The sequence below is a fragment of the Sceloporus undulatus genome, chromosome 4 (genome assembly GCF_019175285.1).
Source record: "Sceloporus undulatus isolate JIND9_A2432 ecotype Alabama chromosome 4, SceUnd_v1.1, whole genome shotgun sequence".
Taxonomy (NCBI): Eukaryota; Metazoa; Chordata; class Lepidosauria; order Squamata; family Phrynosomatidae; genus Sceloporus; species Sceloporus undulatus.
In genome coordinates this window covers 18,740,942-18,760,410 of record NC_056525.1, presented here as the reverse complement: position 1 = coordinate 18,760,410, position 19,469 = coordinate 18,740,942, and the positions used below count along the sequence as shown (strand labels likewise).

General features: G+C 38.1%; 1 protein-coding gene across 1 annotated transcript in view; it reads left to right on the top strand.

Moving 5' to 3' along the window:
• RAB22A (RAB22A, member RAS oncogene family) overlaps positions 1–19,469 on the top strand; it is a 31,036-nt gene that overhangs the window by 8,248 nt on the left and 3,319 nt on the right. Inside the window, exons 2-6 of the mRNA XM_042464039.1 lie at positions 746–825; positions 7,469–7,550; positions 13,055–13,126; positions 13,203–13,309; positions 14,631–14,740. Of these exons, the coding sequence (XP_042319973.1) occupies positions 746–825; positions 7,469–7,550; positions 13,055–13,126; positions 13,203–13,309; positions 14,631–14,740 (451 nt within the window). The remainder of the gene's footprint in view (positions 1–745; positions 826–7,468; positions 7,551–13,054; positions 13,127–13,202; positions 13,310–14,630; positions 14,741–19,469) is intronic.

The window sequence follows — 19,469 nt, the reverse complement described above, 5'->3', positions numbered from 1 at the left end:
TCAATATCATTTACCAATGTATATGTAACTTTAGGCTGCATCAGTAGGAGTATACTGTCTAGATCAAGGGAAGTAGTACCATTCTGTTCTAAATTTGGTCAGACCTCACCTGGAATATTGTGTCCAGTTCTAGTCACCACAATTCTGCCTGAGAATTCTAAATACCCCTCCTTAAAACTGCAAATCCCAGAATGCAACAGGAGGCAGCTAGAGGAGTCAAAGTGGAATAGTAGCACTTTAAGAGTATAGTGTGATAAACATCAGTGGAACACACTCCCTTGGAATGTGGTAGAGTTGCCTTCTGTGGAGATTTTTAAACAGGCTTGATGGCTGTCTTTCCAGGATGCTTTGATTGTGCTTTGATTGCAGCATTGCAGGGGGTTGGACTGGATGGCCCTTGGAGTATCTTGCAACTCTATGATTCTGTATCATATGGTTTAGGAAATAAAAATAAAAATTTATCATATTACAAGGAGAGCCACTGTGGTGTAGTGGTTTGAGTGTTTGGACCAGGACTGCAAGAGACCAGCATTTGGATTCCTGCTCAGCCACAGCAATCACAAACCTCCTCTGAACAAATCTTGCCAAGAAAACCTTGTGATAGGTTTGACTTACAGTTGCCATAAGTCAGAAATCACTTGAAAGCATGCAGAAACAAACCACCAAATAAAAACTCTTCCTAGGTACAGGTACTGCTCTTAATACCCAAATTATCTTTAAAATACCTGCTTGGCTTCTCTTTCAGGACACTGGTGTAGGCAAATCAAGCATTGTGTGGCGCTTTGTAGAGGACAGCTTTGATCCCAACATCAATCCAACAATTGGGTAAGTAAATGAAAGAAGGTTCTGTTATAGGTAACTCATTAAATATTCAAAGCCTTTTTGTATAGAAACATTTATTGTGCAGCTGTGAACTAGATTCTGAACTCCATGTCATTTGGATCCTGCTTGATAACAGTACATAACTAAAAGTCAAGAGTTCTTAGCACTAAGTTTAAATATAATACTCCCTCTTAGCCAGAGAGATGAAAAGTCTATCTGTGGTTTATGTACCTGGAGTTTAATCAAGATCTAAAACAGGCATGAGAATCATGCAGCTGTCCAAATGTTGTTGAACTGCAGCTCCCAGCATTTTTCATAACTGGTTGAGCTAGCTAGACCTGCTGTGACTTGTAGTTCAAGGTCTGAAAGACTGCATGATTGCCATCCTATTTGATAGTTTCTTTCATAATCTTAATTAAAAGGAGATTTTGTTAATTTTGTTCTCCATTAAGGCTGCCACCTTCATTTCGCTTAACATTCACATCTGCCTGATTGTTTTCCAGCTGTAGTTAAAAGGGAGAAGTAATATGTCGCCATAGGCCCTTGGTGTTAAATGCTTATTGTAAATGAAGAAATACGACTACATTACCACCTTTGTGAATAGCCTGTCTGTTCTGTGTGCAAAGTAATCAGGATATTTTAGTCAACCGGAGACATTCCTTTATGAATCCCGTTATTCATATTTAAGGAAGTATTGTGTAGATAACACTTTACGTGAATTGCTTCCTTATACAGAGAGCTATGGAACTCTAAAAAATGAAAGTGCGAATACACAAAAAACTACACTGAAATTATCTTCAATAGAACCAAAATTATAATTATAAAGTCCAAAACACAAAGCAGTTTGAGACTGCTTTAACTGCCCTGGCTCAGTGCTAGGGAAACCTGGGAATTATAGTTTATTGTGGCACCAAAGCTCTATGACAGAGAGGGCTAAATGTCTCACAGAACTACAGTTCCCAGAATTCTGTAGCATTGAGCCAGGGCAGTTAAAGCAGACTCAAACTGGATTTTGCAGTGTGTTTTGGACCTAATTTTGATATGTAATAGATGGAATGTTTGGTCTTCATTATGTCTGGTTTTAGAAAAAGTTTAGACTCTTGATTCACTGTTCCAAACCATCAGAGCTACTATACTAATTCACAACAGCCTGAAGGCAAAACAGGAGCCCGTGATGCTTCTCACAATGCAAAATTAACACTGCCGCTAGATACTATAATTGCAAATAGCACATAAAGGGAGTCACTAGGTTGGTGAATGAAAGCTAGAAAGATCAGTATCGAGTAACTACAGGTGTAAATTTAATTACCAAGCAATGACAGTATACCTCTGCTACCCATTAGCGATATGAGGGCCAAGGGAATTTTTCCATCAAAAAGTGAAAAACATGGGTTGTGAAATGTTTTCTTTTAGAATGACAAATAAAATACTTAAGGTAGGATGCTCATATGTTTATTCCTCCACATCATTTCTTTAAAAAAGCCTATAGCAGATGTAAGAGTTTGAAGAGCAGTGATACGTGGTGGTCCGTGTATGTGCTGGTCTGCATTCCATCATCTGCCAGTCCTTAGTTAGTTTCAGTGAAAAAAAGAAATATTTGTAAACCAACAGGGACAAATAAGGTACTGGTCCCAGGCATATTGCCAATTCCCCATATAAGTTAGCCTAAGATGCACGAGTCTACAGTATCTCACATCATTGTAATTCCTGGTCTTGTTTTCCTTTTCTTGGTTCTTTTTATGGGATGAGTGCTTTCTTTCTTTGCTTTACTAATAATGATGATGGTTTCTTCAGTTTTTAATGGAGCTTTTGCTTGTTCCTCATAAATTGGCCAAAGCAAAAAGGTTCCTTATAGTTTCACTTGTAGGTTCACTTGTGGCAATGACTTTTTTTAAAAAAGTACATTCGATTTTTAATTACTTCCTGAACAAGCTGCATATATTAAACATGATACTTTTATGCCAAGCCAAGTTATGCATAGTACATTTTATGTTTCTAAATTAACAAAATGACTTTCAGTCTGAAAAATTACATTTTTCAGTTTTTCCAAATACTGCATTTTTCCCAAAAGAAAAATAGGGAAAATGTTTTTCCCCATATATTCAAAGTTTCCAGAGCTTTTACATATCAAATATTGACATCATGCTTATACATAGTCTTGAAGCATCAAACAGGCTCCTCTCAGTGTGCTTCAGATTCAGGTCGATCATTTATCTGACCTAGAATGGCAATCAGTATATTCTTCCTGTGTATAATAAGGCTGTTTGAAAGACTGGATTCTCCCATTTGGGCTTCCAGGGAGATTTCAGGCTTGATCTATTCTGGGACCCATTTGCTTGTCTTTTCGGCTGTCCATGGTATCCTCAGCACTCTTCTCCAGCACCACATCTCAAATGAATTGGTGTTCAGCTATTACCAACCTTTTTACTAGTAAATTTTTTGGTAATAACAAGTACAGTGTGCCCTTGGTATTCGCTGGGGCTTGGTTCCAGGGCCCCTGTGGATATCAGAAATTCATGGATGCTGAAGTACCATTTAATACAGTGGCATAGTAAATGGTGTTCCCTACATAAAATAGCAAAATCAAGATTGGCCTTTTGGGATATACATTTTTAAAAATATTTTCAAGCTGTAGATGGCTGAATCTGTGAATAAAGGATCCGTTGATATGGACTATAGTATGCAGGCCCTCCAGCTTTTTACTCTGATATAGCCTAGCAGTGGAGAGAGCCCGTTTGGTTTAGTGACTTGAGTGCTGGTCTAGGACTCTGGAAACCAGGGTTCACATCCTCACTCAGCCATAGAAATCCACTGGGTTTCCTCAAAGGAAGGCAATGGCAAATCCCTTTGAACAAATATAAGAAAACCCCATTATAGGGTCACCTTAGTGTCACTGTAAGTTGGAAACAACTTGAAGGTGCACAATAACAACAACAGCAATTGAACAAGTACTCCTTTTAAAATGGAAAGTTCAAAGGTTGCAAGGTTTATCAAAAATAATCAATGTACACAATCATATTCATGCAATTATGCTTTATACAGTACAAGTTAAAAAGCTTGTGAATGTACTTTGTAGGCTTTTCTACATAAAAACTTTATATTTTAGACTAGAACTAACTATGAAAAAAATTTAATGTTAAACAATAGTCAGAGACCAACTTTGCTTTTTTTAAAAGTTGCTTAAGCACTTTTAAGCTTTTTAAACCAATTTTGATTAAAACTGGTTGAAATATGGTGGTAATTTTAATATATTTGTCTGAGTGTTTCTTTGTTTTAGTGATATCATAGAATATTTCTGCTTTCCATGGTAACATACTATAGTGGAATGACATCTATTTAAAATGAGAGTGGTAGCACAAACAGCAAGCATTTTATGTTGGAGTTATATCAACAAAATGCAGGATTTGTAGATTTTGTTTCTATCTGCTGAGATTTTGAGACTCATTGCAATTTGGAATGAGTTCTAATTTAATGATATTTGCCTTTTTTGTCCTCCTTCATTTGTTTTACTTCATTTCATTTTTGGAGGAGAGATGATTAATAAAACAACATATTACTTTAATGGTAATTTGGGGGATATATCAGATTTCCACTGTCCAGTGGTACAGTTTGTCTATGCCTTTCTTTAGGCTTTTGTAAGAACCAAAATTAAACAAGTACACATTACAGTTGGCCCTCCGTTTGCACGGGGGATCCATTCTGGACACACACACACCCCCCGTGAAAACATAGGCTCACTTGAATAAGGCATGCCATTAGCATTAATTGAGGTTGCCCCTCCATGCATAATTGAGTTTGGATCTGAGATCTGCAAGTTAGGCGGGGGTGACTGTATAGTAGCGATACTTGTGATTGCAGTTGATCCATAGAGGACTACAGCAGCATCCTAGATCAGCTGCTTAACTATAACTGCTGTGTATACTCGGCTATAAGTTGACCTCATGTATAATTCAAGGGCAGGTTTTGGGGCCAAAATTATGGATTTTAATACGACCCGTAGATAAGTCGAGGGTAAAACCTAGGGGCAAAAGATCTAAAGGATGAAGCAAAGGAAAATAATGCCAAAGAGCTTACAAAATTCCAGCAGGGATAACTGTGCTCACACTAAAAGCTGAATAGATGAGAGAGCAGAGGGAGGGGGCTCAGTGTTTTCAGGATAGATCACATTCTTGCCTTTTACATATTAGGGGATGGCTCCTTTTTTAATAAGAGTTAAAGTTCAGAACTTACATTGACTTGTGGATAAGTCGATTCAGGTTTTTTGGGTCAATTTTTAGACTAAAATCTCTAGACTTATACATGAGTATATACAGTAAATAACATGTCCTGCCTCAATCTGACAGCCCACTGTAGGCACTAGCAGCCACATTCTGCAAAGGAGGTCCAGTCCGGCTCTGACTGGAGCATAAAAGAGACAATGTTTCTGCCTTCCTCTCTCCAGCCAATAAGACCATGACAAGGGCTTTTGACAGGAGTCCTGCCTCTCATTGCCAGAGGTTTGTTTGCTGGTGGGAAGAGTGTGGAAATGTATTCTTTCTTGAACCTCCTTTGGAAGCAGAACAGACCTCCTTCACCCCAAAGTGTCTACTGATCATTATGGTGGACTGGGATGGCATTACCATAGGTTTCCAGTAAGACTATGTAGTATTACTAAATACAGACCAGTTACAGATCCATAACTCTGGGTTACGAATCTGTAACTGCAATACTGAATGTGTGCATGTGTTTATGTGCCTTCAAGTCATCTGTTGATTTATGGTGACCCCATTAATTTCTTAGCGTTTTGTTGGATAAGGAATACTCGGAGGTAGTTGTGCCAGTTCCTTCCTCTGAAATATAGCCTAAAGCACCTGATATTCATTGGTAGTCTCCCATCCAAATACTTACCAGGGCTGACCTTCCTTAGCTTCCAGTATCTTGCCACCTGCACACACACACATCTGTGCAAGGGAGTGACTGAAGTATTACATATCACTCCGTTCGTTCAACTTGTGAATTTGTGGTGCACCCTGAAACCACCAGATCTGGACAATTGTGCTAGCTAAGCAGGGTCTGCCCTGGTTAGTACTTGGGTGGGAAACCACCAGGAAATACCAGTTGCTGTAGCCTAGATTTCAGAAGGTGACTGTGGCAAACCACCTCTGAATATTCCTTGCCTAACTAAACCCAGTGAAATTGATGAGAATGCCATAAGTTACAGGCAACTTGAAGGCACATAATACAGACACAAAAATTTGCATCCCTTTGTATAAACCTGAAGTTAGTTAGTGGTGCAGTGCAGGCTGTTTCTCAATTAAGATGACTTTCCATCTCTGGTGATACAAACAAATATTGTTGTTATTGTATTCACTGTTGTTGCATGTACTCTTATGTGGTGCCATTCGTTTATGCCACTCTGATAGCCTTTAGGGATGAAGGGCAGGGTATAAATACCATAAATAAATAAATTAATATTGGCATTTTTCTGTCTACCCACATGCTCTTTCTAATAGCAAAAAAAGGACAACATGAAATATAAAAACGTCTTTGTAGTTTCAATGGCCATATGGGTTCTTCATATGGGTTATCCTGTGCCTGTGCAAAACATTTTGGAAATGTTCAGAACTGAGCAAGCAATTTTTTTTTCCTGGTAGCCCACTCCCTCTCCAGTATGCATTTCTACTTTTTTCCTCTATTCCGTTTCTTTTGCTGCAGTGACATACTGGAAACTTTTCTGTTACACTTAAATCTTTTACTTCTTTTTCCTTCTGATTTCCCTATTATGTTTTACTGTGATCTTCATGTTTGGTTTTCTGTTATTAAATATTTTTCCTCTTTTGTCCCCATGTGGACTTTTTAGTCCGTGACATTGATTACATTCATTCATAGTTCTTAAAGCAATCTTCAAGAAGCATGTTCCACAGACTCATTCTCACTGTCTACATTGCTTGGGTGAGAGCCATGTAGTAAAAACCTGCAGACACTACAAAGTCTTCTGTGACTGGCTTTGCCAGTCATCTGTAAAGCTACAGCATTAGCATAGCCTGTTAGCTTTATCAGACATTATAGATGGGATGTCAGAATGCATCTGGATGCCAACTTCAAAAAAGCAGTTTTTTTTCTCTTTGTCACTGCAAACCATCCCACCTCCAAGTAAGTCAGCTTGCTATTCAGCCACGCACATGAGTCACAGACACCATGAAGAAGTTGCTTACCTGTAACTGTGGTTCTTCAGGTTGTCATCTATGAACTCACACAGTTGCCCTGCCCCCTACTGGGGTTGTCTTTGTTATTAACCTCCTCCTGTGCACTGTGGCATGCTGGAAATGAGGAAAAAAGCAGGAACACTTTGAAGGGGTTAGGGGACTATGGCCAAAAATGACTTCACTTAGCTCTAGAACTTTCCAAAACATGCTGTGCAGGTGCAGAACTGTGTAAGCTTACAGATGATTACTCAAAAGGCCACCATCAGAGGTAAGCAAAACACTCTTTCTTTGACTCCCACATTTAAAATGACATATGAATCTGTTACTAGTACATGTGAATTGTGTGTGTATGGATTTTGTGGAGCACACAATAAGTAATCCTCAAAATGTATGGATGGGTGCTCAAACTCTTTGTTGTTGATTTTATTTTCTGACACATGCATCTATTAAATACCTTTCAGAGCATCTTTTATGACCAAGACAGTACAATATCAGAATGAATTGCATAAGTTCCTAATATGGGATACAGCTGGACAAGAAAGAGTAAGTAGTAAGACTACTTCTTATTTGTAAATAGATTTGATCAAAACTTTATGTAAAGAGGTTTATTCCGAATACAAAACACCATGTCCTTCTTCAAAACTAAAATCATTTTATGTTTTTATTTTGCCTAAGCTTTTCTTAATGTGCCATAACCATCTGTAAGTGGCCTTTTTCAATTTGGTGCTAAAAAAATTAAAATAGAAAAAAATATTCTGGTTTCCCTGGTTCTCTGAGATGATAAAGCAGTATATTGGACTAAAGAATATATTTGTGATTTCCCAGTTAAATTTACCATTTTTTAGAAAATGGCATTCAAAAGAGAATTTTTTGAGTACTTGGGGATTAAAATATTCTATTCCAAATGCTTCCTAGTTTCTTCTGTCTAAAATGTGAAGTGACAGTTTTTAAAGCAATCTGACATGTATGAAAAAACATTATAGGTATTTACTGCCCTTTTAATGCAGGTGTGGGTATCCTGTGGGCTTCTTGCAGTTTCCAAGGCTAGTTATACATTCCCCAGGAGCCTCCCCCTGTGAGAAAAAATAATTGGCAAAAAAATTGCTATCTGCTGCTGGAAGCTTCCACTAGCAACAGTCCAATAAGAAACAAGGCACAGACCTTCCCTGCACTTTGTTTTCCCTGAAGCTTTCCTCCCAGTGGAGGTTAAAAGTAGACATACTGGTGGATTTCTGGGCACTTCTCATTTGGGGAGGGCCACCTGCAGTGGAAATTTGCCCCCAAACTTCTTAGGCTTATCTGTCCCTGATCAAAATATGATGTGTGCCTTTATTGGTAAGAGACCATATTAACATGGTTTAGTAAGCCACAGCTCTTTCCCTTCGGATTTAAATAACTACATAAATATGTGAGATTCATGTGCTTTTGATAGTTATCTCACATACTTTGTGTATACAATGGGAGTCTGAATGCTCAACATTTGAAGCATTGCTGTTTATAAAGTTGTTGGTAGAACTTTTACTTGTCTTTTCATGGTAGTCATTCCATTGTCTCACACTGACACAGGCATCTGTAAAACAGTGTTTGAAAGGCTGTTTTGGAGCACTCTAAAGAGGCAAGTACGATGTAAAGCAAGCAGAAGTTTCTTTACAGATTTTTGATTGTATCAGAAAGCAACTGAGCTATCATTCTTTCCTTCACACCCCATATCTATCTCCAGTCTTCAACCCCATGTGCCCCACCCTTAAGACACTGTGCTTTGATGCATCTTCTTTTCCTTTTTCATGGCCTCCTACATTTTGTTATTGTGTTGGTTATGTGGTTGGAGAAAAAGCAAGACTTTAGCTGCCCTCTTCCCCCTCCCTTGCAAAGGCCTGCAGTTCTGTGCATAGTCCCACCACCACCATAAATACTGTGATCCATCCTATGTTCATCTTTCCAAAAAGCCAAGGATGAGAGTAACAGTGACAGTTAAGTTGCTCCCTTCTGCCAATGAAAGCTTGCAAGGATACCATTCAGACTTCTGTCCCTGTCAAAAGCTAAATGCAGTAGATACTTGCTCTTGAGATTACGAATATAGTTACTTATTGGGTGTTAGGCTTTCAGTGATTATCCTGGGTGTTTTTCTCCATAAGAATCAAGCCCATTTGGTAGGTTGGCAGTTTTCTTCCCAAGGCCAATCACTGGCAGGCAGGACACTTCCACTGAATGCTGGGGCAATCTTCAGTATCCTATTTAATCTCTTTAAATCACTACAAGGAATGCAGGCTTTTTGAATCCATTTTATATATTTTTATCTATAAGTGGCTGAATGTGCAGTACTTCCAGAAAGAGGAAAAAACAGGATCCTCTTTTCTATTTTTACTCCTTGAGTAAATCTTGCAGCTTTTGCAATGGAAATAACATGATTCTTCATCAGCACTCGTGACTGAGCACTACACTCCCACTATACAGACACAGCAAGTATTGAGAGATCTTGGTATAGTAGACATGGCCAATGCTAGAAGATAACATAGTCTGCTAGAGTTAGAGAGAGGCAAATGTGCTGGCTCTATCTGTTCGTTTACCTAGGAACCAAAGTCATGGCCAGCATACACCCAGCTCCAAGAAAAGAAGATAAAGAGATGTCTTATAGTCAATCCACATAATTCCTTCAGCTCTTTATTTTCCTAAAACTCTTCATGTTGCTGGCTCTGTACTTATAAAGTTCATCTCAAGTTACCCAGTTATTGCCCTGTCTCCTTTTTCACATCTTTGTGCATTTCTAACCTTGGCTAATCCCTTATTTTTAATTAGCATAATTTCATGATTTTCCAAATACATGCCATCTTTTTAACTTACTACAGTCAACTTGAAATAAGAGTACTTTCTCTCTCCTCTCCCCCATCCCACATAAGTAAAATAGACATACCAAAAATTGCTGTGGGCAAGAGAATGTGAAAGTATTTTTGCTATCCTGCTAATGAATCATGAAACACCTTTGGCCTAGTATGCCAAGACTCATTCCCTCAATTGTTTAGCTACAAAACTATGAAGCAATGGTCCCAAACACACTAAAGAAATAATCCAGCTTGAGACTGCTTTAACTGCCCTGGCCCAGTGCCAGAGATTCCTGGGAAGTGTAGTTTATTGTGGCACCAGAGCTCTCTGACAGATAAGGTTGAATATCTCACAAAATTATAGTTCCCAGAATTCCATAACAGTGAGCCATGACAGTTAAAGCTGTCTCAAACTGGATTAGTGTGTTTTGGACTAAAGTAATTCAGTGCCATATAGGAAAAAAGTGTAGATCTACTGCTTAAATGCTATTGATCTCATGTGTAGCTTTAATAGACCGGCTCCTGTGTGACTGTTATAAAATAGTAGCTTCTTGGCTGAAGCTTTTTCCTTGACAAATGATTTACATTGGGGGGTTTTCAATCTATCATGTAATGCAAGCAGCAAGCTGGTGGTTTACCAAAGTACATCCATTTGGTATTACAAGCAGCCAGTATAACTGTCAGCTGCTTTTTTGCTCACCAAATATGCATAGGGTTGAAATTTGCATTTAGTTATGAAATATTTTCTCATTCTTCCATTAAAACAGCATTAGTTTACATACTACATTCTAGAGCTTGTGTTTCCTGAGTTTTAATCTATCAAAACGGAAAAGGAAATCAAAACTGATTTCATCATGTTCCGTTATTGTATTAGATAAGTCACTTATCTTATGGATTTGTGTGAATTCCTCTGCATACAGACCATATTGTCTGAATGTTTTGTATATACTAGTGAAATTCCTATCACTGTGAGGGTCAATATATAGCTGCCTTGAATCCTATTTAATCTCCTTGAATCCCACTTTGGGAGAAAGGCAGAATATAAAACCTCTAAATAAATAAATATGCTCAGGGAGGGCTTATGCTGGGAATTTATTTATTTATTTATTTATGGTATTTATACCCCACCTTTCAGCCCTAAAGGCTCTCAGATCAGCTTACAATTATTAGACACGACACAAAAGGAGAAGGGAATGGTGGAGGGGAAGGGGATCAGGTCCAGCAGTTCTTCTCTCCCTCTGAGACCTGGACCAAGGCAGATGGACTGGAGGGAGGGCTCTTCTTCTTAATCGAGGCCAGGCCCAATGGCCCAATGGCCCAATGGAATGAACAGTATGTTTTGACCACAGCTATATGGTACATGCAGCATTGTATTTTTACCTGTAGATTGAATAAAGTATGAAAAGTCATCCTACAATAAGCAATAGCCAGGCAGGCGAATTTTATATTGAGGGACAAGGATAGGCATTGGGAACTGGGTCTGGCTGCATGAGTACAGTTCTTCACCTCACTGGGTCATTGAATCCTTCTGGGTTATATTGGGAAAATAGGAAATTGTCTGATAATGAGTGGATTCATTGGGCTGTGTGTTCTATTATTGTCTATGTGGATTTACAATAGCTCTGCAAAGTTTCACACACAAATATTCCCATCCTACATGGAGATGAGTTAGACTGAACCTAAAACCTTTTGCTGCAAAGAATTAATTCTGTTGCCCTTCCTCTTATATGTTCTTTAACATGCTCCCTGATTAATATGCAATTCAATTTGCTCAGTTTTCAATTTTAAAATGTTGTTATCAAGCTAATCATCCTAGGCTATGCTACAGAGTCCTGTACAGAATGCCCTTATTGACAAATACCTATATGGCATTATGTTAATTTTTAGGCAGCCAAAATACTCTTATACATATATGGAATTTTAATAATAATAATAATAATAATAATAATAATAATAATAATAATTTGTTTTATTTATATACCGCTATTCCAAAGATCATAGCGGTGAACAGCAAGTAAGCTAATTAGCAAGTAAGCTAATTTGCCCCCAACAGTCTGGGTACTCATTTTAGCGACCTCGGAAGGATGCAAGCCTGAGTCGAGCTTGGGCCCTTTTGCAGTTTTCAATTGCATATCTAATGTGTAGATATGCAATTGAAAACTGGCAAAAGATTTTTAAAAAGGAAAAATAGCTGTTCATACAGTCTAGTGAAGACACCAGTCTACTTCAGCTGATACATTAATCCATATTTCATGTCCTGGACAAAGTCTGCAGCTGAGATACTATTTTGGTATTCCAGGCAAAGTATACAAGGAGATTTCAGTTAAAGGGCATGCAAGCAAGGCTCAAAGGTGTTTTTGTTAGATATTTCAAATTCACTTGCATAACAACGTATAACAAAGATTTATTTGGTTTGCTTTTTAGGCAAACTACTATTTCTAAGTAGTTCTTAGAAATAAGCTGTGGTGATGTACTATCTGCAACCAGACTTTTGGTCTCATTCTTTTAGTTTCTCCCTTGCAGTGTGGTTGTTGCTCTCACACTGTATAAGAGCTTTGATTGTCAGTGGTTTGTTTTAGCAAGTATATTGTACATTACAGTGCTTTGTAATGTGCATTATGTCATAGACAAATAAAACTAATGTGTTACTTTAAAAAAGAGGAAGGATGTACTCCTTCCAGGAGTTGGACTGGGTGGCCCTTGTGGTCTCTTACTACTCTATGATTCTATTATTCCTCTTAATGACACCTCAGCCACCAACCTTTGAAGCTGGACTTTGAGCTTTGAAGTAAATGATCCTGATCATCATCTTTGCATGTATATAAATATACCATAAATTTGCCCTCAGAAAGAGCTTCAAGTTCTCATACTTTGTGAGATGCAGCACCTGGGGCAAGGTTTTTCTTACTGTCTCTGTGATCATCTTCCCCAGTGATGAGGGGAACCTAGTTCACCTACTTAGCAATGAAACTCATTAAGCAACCTTATGCCAGTCATTTTCTGTCTGTCTAAACTACTTCACAGGGTTATTGTAAGCATACAAATGGAAGGGAGCTATGAGAAACCACCCTAAATGCCTCCAAGGAAGTGTGGTATAAAAATGTGATGGTAAATCAATATAATTCATTATAACGCAATCATGTGCTTAATTGATTTCCTTTCCCTTCAACTCCCATTGTGTTTTAATATGGCATAGAAGTCACTTTTACATGGTTTTTCTCTTCACAGTTTCGTGCTCTGGCACCAATGTACTACCGAGGATCTGCAGCAGCTATTATAGTTTATGACATCACAAAAGAGGTAATTGAATGCTATTTGCAAAAATGTATATGTTCAAAATATTTTTGCATTGGCTAATTCTTTCATTCCATTCTAGGAAACATTTTCGACATTAAAGAACTGGGTGAAAGAACTTCGCCAACATGGACCTCCCAATATTGTAGTAGCTATTGCTGGAAACAAGTGTGATCTTAATGATGTAAGGTAAATTAAATGACTTTGTGCCTCTCTGTAGGTATGTAGTACAGTAACTTTTTCTGATAATTTCCTTGGCTTCTATAAATTGTAGAATGCTGATCCAATCTTTCAGGGATTTTTTAAGAAACTGGAAAGAGAGGAGGCTGGCTCACTGTAGGAATGCTATTCTTGTTGCCTGTGGCTAGGATACTGAAGGAGGGCATAGAACAGCTGTGGCTAGGAAGCTGGAAGACTGAAAGGGGTGTGTGTGTAAAATGAACCGTTACCTGAAATGAACATGTAAGGGTATCAGTAGTCTTGCATAATGTTAAAGTCTACGGGGGAGGGACGTTGAAGAGAAAGGTTGTCTGAGGCACTAGGTCTTGATCAATAAGCCAGTTGGCCTAAATCTTCTTTTAGTCCTGACTAGAGTACACTCTTTGAATCCATTACATTTATCTGTGTGTTGGCTCCAAATTCATCTGCTCTAGTTGGTACTAAAAAACAAGATGCCAGCCAATTTGTATAAAAGCAACCATAGATAAATTGGGTGGAAATGAAATGGAAAGTACTGGATACATTTTTAAAATATATATTCTGAGTTAATGGGTCATTAGTGATATGCTGTTTCTATTTAGTTAATCTACTAGAATTCTCTTCTGTCCCATTACGACAGTCACTGAGGATTATAAAATGACTGCTCTGGTATTTTGACTGAGGAGAATTCTAAATTCATATAATCCTGTTTCCATCAATAATGTGCGGTGTCGGTTAAGAAAAATAACTAGTTATCAGACATGCCCCCTATGCGGCTTATCTTGCCCAATTCCATGTGACCCTTTTAATGTGTCGTGAAGGTATAGAGGACTTCAGTAATAATGTTAAGGAAGTTAAAGGCAGGCCTGTCAACACATTGGTAATTTTTAATAATAATAATAATAATAATAATAATAATAATAATAATAATAATAATAATAATAATAATAATAATATGTTTTATTTATAAACCGCTATTCCAAATAGATCATAGCAGTGTACAAGAAAATTATATAACAGTATAAGAAAAATCTACAATTAAGATACACTGTATCTTCAGGCTAGCCCCTGATGATGCTGGGCCGGCCTGCTCTCTCCCTCAACGGCCGAAAGATGACAGTTATGGAGGGAGGGCACTCAGTCTTTTATATGTGTCCCAGGTACAGTCACTTCAGCAGGGATTAGATTAGCTCAAATTCCTTATTATAGTGTCTTGAATGTTGGTCATTTTTTTCTTTTCTAAAATTGAATTGAGTTGATATAGTTGATTTATAGAATGCTTACACTCCTTGTCTGTCTCTTCTCCCCCTAGAGAAGTCATGGAGAAAGATGCTAAAGACTATGCAGATTCCATTCACGCAATATTTGTAGAGACCAGTGCAAAAAATGCAATAAACATAAATGAACTCTTTATAGAAATTAGTAAGTATTATCAATAAATCAGTAGGATTTCTTTTCTTCCATCCATATTTAAAAATAGCAAAAAGGAATTTCACAGTTACTGTATATATACTCATGTATAAGTCTAGAAATTTTAAAGTCGAAGGCTTTCATGGCCGGCATCCATAGTTTTGTGGGTTTTTTTGGGCTATGTGGCCATGTTCCAGAAAACTTTCTTCCTGACGTTTCGCCAGCATCTATGGCTGGCATCTTCAGAGAAAATCTTCTCTGAAGGTGTCAGCCACAGATGCTGGCAAAACGTCAGGAAGAAACTTTTCTGGAACATGGCCACATAGCCCGAAAAACCCACAAAAAACTAGAAATTTTAGTCAAAAATTTGACTCCAAAAACCTGAGTCGACTTATCTATGGGCCAATGTAAGTACTATACTGTACTTTAATTCTTATTTTAAAAAGGAACCATGCCCTGGTGAAAGGCAATATATCATCAGTTCTGGAAGCACTCACACCTTTTTTATATATTCTCTTGTTCATGAACTGTATGAGCACAAACAATTATGCCTGCTGGGATTTTATAAGTTTTCTGGCAATGTTTTCCTTTGCTTCATTCTTTGCATCATCCTATGTTACATACCCCTAAGTTTTATTCTCAACTTATCCACAAGTCATTTCTAAATCTATAATTTTGGCCCCAAAACCTGTCTTCCGCTTATACATGAGGCCAACTTATAGTCGAGTATATACGGTATGTTGGCTTGAATTTGTTGCCGTCCATTGACCATTGGCTTCATATTTGTCATCATTTAATAGGAATTCAATTAATTTTCTAAATACTTTTAAACTTCACATCTCTGTCTTCACCTCTTGTATTCCACAAGTTAATTTTACATCATCCAAAGTACACCATTTTGTTTGATATGAAGATATGGCCAGTTAACAACATTGACTTATTTGTGAGGGACATAAAACAAAACATAAATAAAACATAAATAAAGCTCATAGAACATAAATAGCTCTCAAAACTGTTTATTATTTTAGAGAATTAAAGAAATTGGGCTCTTGTAGTTCTTGATGGAAAACCAAACTGAAATTCAATCTTCTGGATGCTAAGATGACTTCTTACCTTTTTCAAATGAAACTCTTTTCCAAAAGAGGTAGTACTTTTTAAATCTGTGGTTCACAACCTTTCATATTTTAAGTACCATTAGTCACACTGTCAAAGAACCTGGGTCCTACCATGATAGAAACAAAACTCCCACTCTGTCCAAGAAGGGCATTTGAATTTTCATAATCATCCTATTACTGTATTTATAGTAAGTTTTAAAGAAATTAAAAGCAATAATATTCTTAGCTGTAACATAAACATACAAAAATAATCCTTCCGTTAGAAGTGGAAAATTGTAATAAACATAATTTTACTTCTGTGGTTGCTGTAAAACACAAATAAAAATGCATTGGTATTATTGGGAATAATTGTTATTGCTGTGAAGAAAACACTTGGGTCTTATCTAGGATACTTTTGTATCCCAACAGTGCTAAATGTTCCACAGCCTTAAATGATAGTACACTTCTTTGTTGTGGTCTTTGTAAATGAAACATATTAGTCAGCTTCTGTGCATCTTTGTAATTTTCTAGAATGTAGATATTTTGGCAGTTACCTCTTTCCTCTTCTCCTTATGTGTGGTGCTAGTTGTCCTCAGTCTTACTTTATCTGCCATAGTAGTAGTACCTCAGTAGAACCACTCTGGCACTTCTGGAGATTTTGGGCCTTTCTTTTTGTCTCTTTCTATGTTATCTTTCCATTTCATCTTCCCAATCTGTTTTATCATATTTTGGGGGAAATTGTTTTACTCAGCTATTGGCATAATCTAATCTGGAGACCAATGGCTGCATAGATCTTTTTCAAATGCTGTGTTCAGTATAAAGGGAAAATATTCCTCACTAACAACAGTAACAAATGATTTCTTGTATTTAGAGTACAAATATCAAATCAACTCCAGCTCAAATTTGTCCAAGATCACTGATCAAACTCAATGCAATGTGAGGTTTGGTCGAGGCTTCTGAACTCTTTGACTGCTCTGAGACAATGACTGAACCTACGGTTTGCAAGTTTTCTGGCATCCTCAAAACTAACAACTAACATTCTCAGTAGTCAACACTGACAACGTATTCTGTTGATGGCAAGACACTCATTGTGCCTTCAGTATGATCTTTTGCCTCTGGTCAACAGACTGTTGGGCCAACAGTAGTCTGGCCCAACAGACTACTGACTCAGGATAAGGCTTTTGAATATAAGAAGACTCACACAGTAGACCAGTCTAAACCCAAAGAAATAAAACAGAGAAAAATCCTCTGCTGAACAAATGAAAAACTCATCAGTCACTAAATTACCATCAGTTCTAATAATCTTGAGGCTGACAAAATAACCCCTCAGTGATGTGGTTCACAACTGTTGTAGAATCTACCTCAGAAGGAGAAATTTCTAAAGAATTGGTCCAGGTTGAATCTCACTTGTAACAACCAAGTAGGCCCATCACTCCAAGAACTCAGGAAAAAGCTTGATACCTGGGAGAAAGACAAACTTGACCAGATTACTGGGAGGGTCTTGGCCTTGCTCATGCGTTTATAATTATCATGAGCCTGATCATTCACCTGCTTTGGGCAAGGAATTTGACTTCAAACAGCACCACGGTTCTGATACTGAGAACATAGATTCCCATCCTGAGTACTTCAGTCAACTTCTTACATGATAACAGCTTCAATCCACGTTCCTATTACTATCTCAGTTCGTACTGTGACCTGTCCTTCTTATCATATACTGCTCTCAAAGCCCATCATACTGTAGCTAGTTGTGGCATCATCATCACTTTTCACCATCTTACAATAGCCACTGTTGTCTGGATTCTGCACTTGCTGTGGTGTAAATTGCATTTTGCATCTGCAGAGAATATCCTACGATTCCTCTATCTTTCTCTCAAGTGACCTCAGCTGTATCTGTGCTGCTTGACTTCCAACAGTCCATGATCCCAGGAACAACATTTCAAATAGTATTGTCACTTCATGTTGCTCCTTCCATGGTACTGACAGTGTTGGTTTTGATGGTCTCAGTATGGTTAGCCTAAGTACAGGCCACACATAGAATCATAGAGTTGGAAGAAACTACAAGGGCCATCCAGTCCAACCCCCTGCCATACAGGAAATCTAAATCAAAGCATCCCCAACAAATGGCCATCCAGCCTCTGTTAGAAGATCTCTAAGGAAGGAGACTCCACCACGCTCCAAGAGAGTTTGTTCCACTGTCGAACAGCCCTTACTGTCAGAAAGTTCCTCCTAATGTTGAGGTGGAATCCCTTTTCCTGCAGTTTGCATCCATTGTTCCATGTTCTAGTCTCTGGAGCAGCAGAAAACAAGCTTGCTCCCTCCTCAATATGACATCCCTTCAAATATTTAAACAGGGCTATCATATCACCTCTTAACCTTCTCTTCTCTAGGCTAAACATACCCAGCTCCCTAAGGCATTCCTCATAGGGCATGGTTTCCAGACCCTTCACCATTTTAGATGCCCTCCTTTGGACACTCCAGTTTCTCCACATCCTTTTTGAATTGTGGTGCCCGAAACTGGACACAGTATTCCATGTGGGGCCTGACCAGAGCAGAATAGAGGGGGACTATTACTTCCCTTGAACTAGACACTATACTTCTATTGATGCAGCCTAAAATCGCACTGGCCTTGTTAACTGCCGCATCACACTGTTGACTCATGTTCAACTTGTAGATCCCTTTCCCACGTAGTTTCATTCAGCCAGGTGTCCCCCATCCTATATCTGTGCATTTCATTTAAAGAAAGAAAGTTTGGTACCACACTGCTACATTACATTCTGAAATCTATCTGAAATTCTCTTGCACCTTGGTGTTCCAAAGCCTAGCTGAGTTCTCTCTATAATTCAGTATTATTATGTGATGCAGCTTGATGCTCTGCCTCCCAATGGGTTTTTTTTCCCATTCTTCCAACATATTATCCCCCACCCAACATGTGAAGAGATCAACAGGTTACATCCAAAAGAAGTGTACAGCATCTGTACAAATAAAAAACAAATTAAATTATCTCCTTCCAACAGAGCAGACCACAGGATTCCATTTCTATCACTTCACTCTTCCCAGACAGAGAAGCACTCTCAGATTTGTCCTGGACCTGAGAGATGTCAATCACTTCAATATCAAAGAACATTTTGGAATGGTCATCTGCTGTGATATGGATATTGATTTGCCACCTAGTTCCAAGTGACCTTCTATCATAGACACATGAAATATCTCTACTTCTTACCTGGAGAAGACTAGTTCTAGTTCTTCCTATTGCCTTTTGAATTTTCAGTAATCCCTCATGTGTTGAGGAAAGTAATAGCCTTTATGGCAGCAGACCTCCAACTCCAAAAAAAAGCTTGTCTTCATCAGTACAGATGATTGGTTATTAGTAGGTCTTTCCAGGCCTCATTCCTGCCAACGCCAGATGTTCTGTATATGTTTCTCCAATTCTCTTTGTTCACCAAGGTGGTTTCCAAAATTCATTGAGCTGAGAACAACTTATATTGTGATAGCTACTTTTTGTGCTAGGCAATGTTTTTGCATTCTCATCAAATAATACTAGAGTATCTTCTACGAAGTTCCTCATGTTACAGCATAGTTTACTTTGACAGACTTTCAATTTTCCATTGAGAGACACAGTGACACTTCATCCAACAGAATGAAGGAAC